Below are 4,276 nucleotides of genomic sequence, written 5' to 3'. Positions count from 1 at the left end.
GAAGATTAGCATGGCCCCTGCGCAAGGATGACACGCAAAATCGTGAAGCGTTCCACATTTTTTGTTTTATATTTACGTAAAAAATATAATTTAATATTTAAATGTTTAAATGAAATATAAATCTATTTTCTCGTAACTTAAAAGAATTATAAAATATTATTTAAAAAAAATAAATAAATGAAATATATATAAATTTTTAATATATACTTTAATTATTTAGATTAATTATAATTTTTTAAAAGTAGAAATAAGTAAATAGGAAAAACATAACAAATTTTTTTTAAAGAAATAAAAATTTTTAGTATATTAATATACTACTTGATTTTTATTATATATTTAATTTTTTAATACAAATTACTTTTTTTTATATTTTCAATTTATTTAATTTTTATTTATTTATAAATATATTTATTATTTATTTTTATATTTAACATATTCTATTACTTCATATTATTATTAACATATTAAATAAAAATTTTCTTAATGTATGTACATTTAAATATTTCAAATGTGAATAAGAAAAATTTCATTTTGTATATATGTTTTTTAGTTTATTTTTTATATAATATATTTATATGAAGTAAATAAAAAATTTAAGATCCGATTCTAAAAATTAAAACAAATATATGGATCTATATATAAAAATCATCAGTTTTTTTTTAAACATAAAGAATTTAATTTTAACATTAAATGAAATAGAGATAAAAAAATCATGTCTCATCGTGATTGATTGTTGTCTAATTTTATTTAATGCAAAAATAAATTGTTTATAATTTGAAAAATAAATTTCATTGGATATACTATTACATATCAAAAATTTATGTCTTCATTTGTTTTAATCTTTAGAATTATATTTTAAATTTTTTATTTATTCGAAATTTTTTTAAATAAATATTGATAACTATTTCATCAAATTATGTTAAAAAGATGGTTTTATTAAACAAAAAAAATCCGCTCATGTTACGATTTCATCGTAATCAATTTAATTTTATGTAATATTTAACATATAACAATAAAAGAAATCTTATAGCAAAAAGAAAAAATATTATTAATAAAATATTTATAAGTTATATTAAACAGTAATTTAAAAACTAATTTAAATACATATATAGTCTGTTTTTTAAGTACCGGTTGTATCATATGTAAATGATTTATAATTTAAATACAAAATGAAGATACAATGGTTATCAAATTTTATATTAGCCGGTATTATTAGATTTTTATTAATGAATTCTGAATATCAAAAAATCATTAGTGATCGTGTGGAAGTTTCTACTGCATTGAATTCTTGGAAGAGAGGTTAGAATAAATGTCAAATATATTTAATATTAAGATTGAGAGAATTTTTATTGTGAATTTTTATTATTTTTATTATAAATTACATAGATTATATATATATATATATATATATGTGTGTATATTCATATTATATCATATATTATATCATATTATATCATATATTTATATTTATGATAACAATTATTATTCTTTTAATTAATTTTTAGTAACTGAAGGAATCTATTTATATAACTTTGGCATTGATCCTTATATGGGAGATTTATTTCATGAAACACCCATTGGACTATATGTTTTTAATTTCATACAACAACATTTATCACAGTCAATATTATTTTGTTTATTTGTGTTCACTGATTTATTAACAGCATTATTTCTTGGACTTACAGCAAAACAGTATGCAACTGAATTGGTTAGTTAAATTTCAATATTATCAAATATTTAAAATATGATTTTTATTTTATTGGAATTATATTTTAATTCTAGGTTTTTAAAAAAAAGGAAAAAGAAAAATTATGTAATGAAAAAACAGAAAGCCATAATAATGCTTCAATAGTATATACTTCAATAATGTATGTCTCAGCAGGATATCTATTTAATCCATATATAATACTTAATTGTGTAGGACATACAACAACAGTATTTACAAATTTATTATATTCCATAGCATTAATTTCAATGACAAAATCTTCTATATTTTGGAGTTGTTTATCAATTTCTTTATTAACATTACAAGGACTTTATCCTATTTCACTTATAGTACCAGCAATTATTTATATTGCTCGTTCTGATAGTATAAAACAAAAAAGAAATATTTTTAATTTTATTATAGTATTTATAAGCACATTAATTGGTCTATTTTATATTTCCTATTATATTATGGGAAATTGGTCATTTATTTGGAATACATTTGGCTTTATTTTAACAGTTCCTGATTTACGTCCAAATATTGGACTATATTGGTACTTTTTTACAGAAGTATTTGAGCATTTTAGATGGCTTTTCATTGCTTCTTTTCAAATAAATGTCAGTTTACTATATATAGTACCATTAGCATTGAGGTTACGACATGATCCAATGTTACTAGCATTTTCTTACTTAGCAGTTATTGCTATATTTAAATCGTATCCTTGTATAGGAGATGTTGGATTTTATATGTCACTTTTACCACTTTGGAAACATTTATTTCAATGTAAGTATATTGCTTATTTAAATATAAAATATTACAATATTTGTAAAAATGATTTTTTTTTTACAGATACGCAACAAGGATTTATTGTAGGTTGTTTTATGCTATTTTGCACAATTTTTGCACCTACTGTTTGGTATCAATGGATTTATTCCAGATCAGCTAATGCAAACTTTTACTTTGGAGTTACATTAGCATTTGCTATAGCACAAATTTTTTTAGTAACAGATATTCTTTTCGCAAGTGTAAAACATGAATTTGCTATGCGTCATGGTATTAATAAGGACATTAATGGAAGTAATACAAAGCTTCTTTTAGAATAAAATTGTATTTTAAAAAATTTGATATTAAAATTATTAATTGAAATTTTATAAATGTGGTTTTCAACTTGTTAACCAAATCATTTCTAAATAAAAAACTCTTTTTATCATAGAAATACAAATGAATTAATTTTAATCCCATCAAATTGATTTTATATTGTCAATATAAATATAATATATGTCTTAAAGATATATAATATAATAATAATGATGAATATTAATCATAATGAAATGATTAATTATTAAATGATTAATTATATTTAAAGATATTCATAAATGAAGTAATAAGTTAATTTGTTTTCATCAGATTACAAATTAAATGTTCATATAAATTATTATATTTTAAAAAAAATTTAATGTTTAATAGTAAAATGATAATATAATTTTAAAAAATTTTTAAAAATTATATTACATTATAATTTTAAATAATGATAATATAATTTAAAAAAAAGTAAAAATTTATTTATTTATTTATATTTATTTTAATTTGAATATTTTAATTATGTAATTTGTATTAAAGATATAAGCAATTAGGCCTGAACCTGCTAATTAACTTCCTTCTCATTGATTAATTTCCTCATTTTAATAAACTTAAAATATATTGTAAAGATTATTATTTTAAACATTATTTAAGTTTTTCCTTTATGCATAACTTAAAGATAATAAAGATTGGTTTTAATTTTCAAATTATTCGCAAAAAACTTTTGGGATTATATTGAATTCTATCTACACATATGCATTCGTAAAATACATGTAACAATATGCGATTATCACTTCTTAACTCTTTGTATAAACACAATATAAAAAATAAATATCATTATCTATTCATGACGAGTTTAAACATTCGAATTTTTCTGAATGATTCATGGATTGCAAAAATAGAATATAAAATAATTATTGAAGAAATATTAAATAATTAAGGAATTATATATATATATAAATCATAAAAAAAATTTTGAAAAAGATCTTGTTCAAATCCATAAGTAAGGAGATTTTCGATAAATTTACTCGTTATGTACATACAGCTGCCTAAATTGCAGTAAAACATATATATATATTATCACGAATATACATATATAAAAACAAAATTTAATAGTTAGAGTATTTGATTATATTATTTTTCACAGTTTTTTGTAAAAATTAAAATTGATCGCTTTAGAAAAAAATATTTAAAAATAAAGTGCTTTACAATATATTTCATTAAAAAATTTATTAAAATCATATAATAAAGGAAAAATTAATTAGCAGATTGACTTAATATTTAAATAATTTATTTATTTATTATACATTTATATAGTAATATAAAATAATATAATATAAAATATAATAAAATAATATAAAATATAAAAATTTAAATAAAAAAAGGATAATTATTCGAAATAGGGGATCATTGATTTTTAAATATTCATATCATTGATTTTGATTTTTAAATATATTAAAAGATTTTAAAGAATTTTTTTCTTTACATATT

At 18.4% G+C, this 4,276-nt stretch overlaps 1 protein-coding gene and 1 non-coding gene across 2 annotated transcripts; both read left to right on the top strand.

Annotated features, from left to right (window-relative positions):
• On the top strand, window positions 1-62 carry LOC116186742. Its single transcript, XR_004151745.1, has one exon. It is a non-coding gene; the product is annotated as a U6 spliceosomal RNA (small nuclear RNA).
• Window positions 63-936: 874 nt separating this feature from the next.
• LOC102670924 (phosphatidylinositol glycan anchor biosynthesis class U protein) lies at window positions 937-2,856 on the top strand. The gene is made up of 4 exons (XM_006608926.1): window positions 937-1,299; window positions 1,506-1,708; window positions 1,783-2,488; window positions 2,555-2,856. The coding sequence occupies exons 1-4, from the start codon at window positions 1,170-1,172 to the stop codon at window positions 2,806-2,808; spliced, it is 1,293 nt and encodes a 430-aa protein (XP_006608989.1). The 5' UTR covers window positions 937-1,169; the 3' UTR covers window positions 2,809-2,856.
• Window positions 2,857-4,276: the final 1,420 nt, after the last annotated feature.

This window comes from Apis dorsata, unplaced genomic scaffold, assembly GCF_000469605.1.
Source record: "Apis dorsata unplaced genomic scaffold, Apis dorsata 1.3 scaffold_50, whole genome shotgun sequence".
Lineage (NCBI taxonomy): Eukaryota > Metazoa > Arthropoda > Insecta > Hymenoptera > Apidae > Apis > Apis dorsata.
This window is presented reverse-complemented; position numbering and strand designations above follow the sequence as displayed.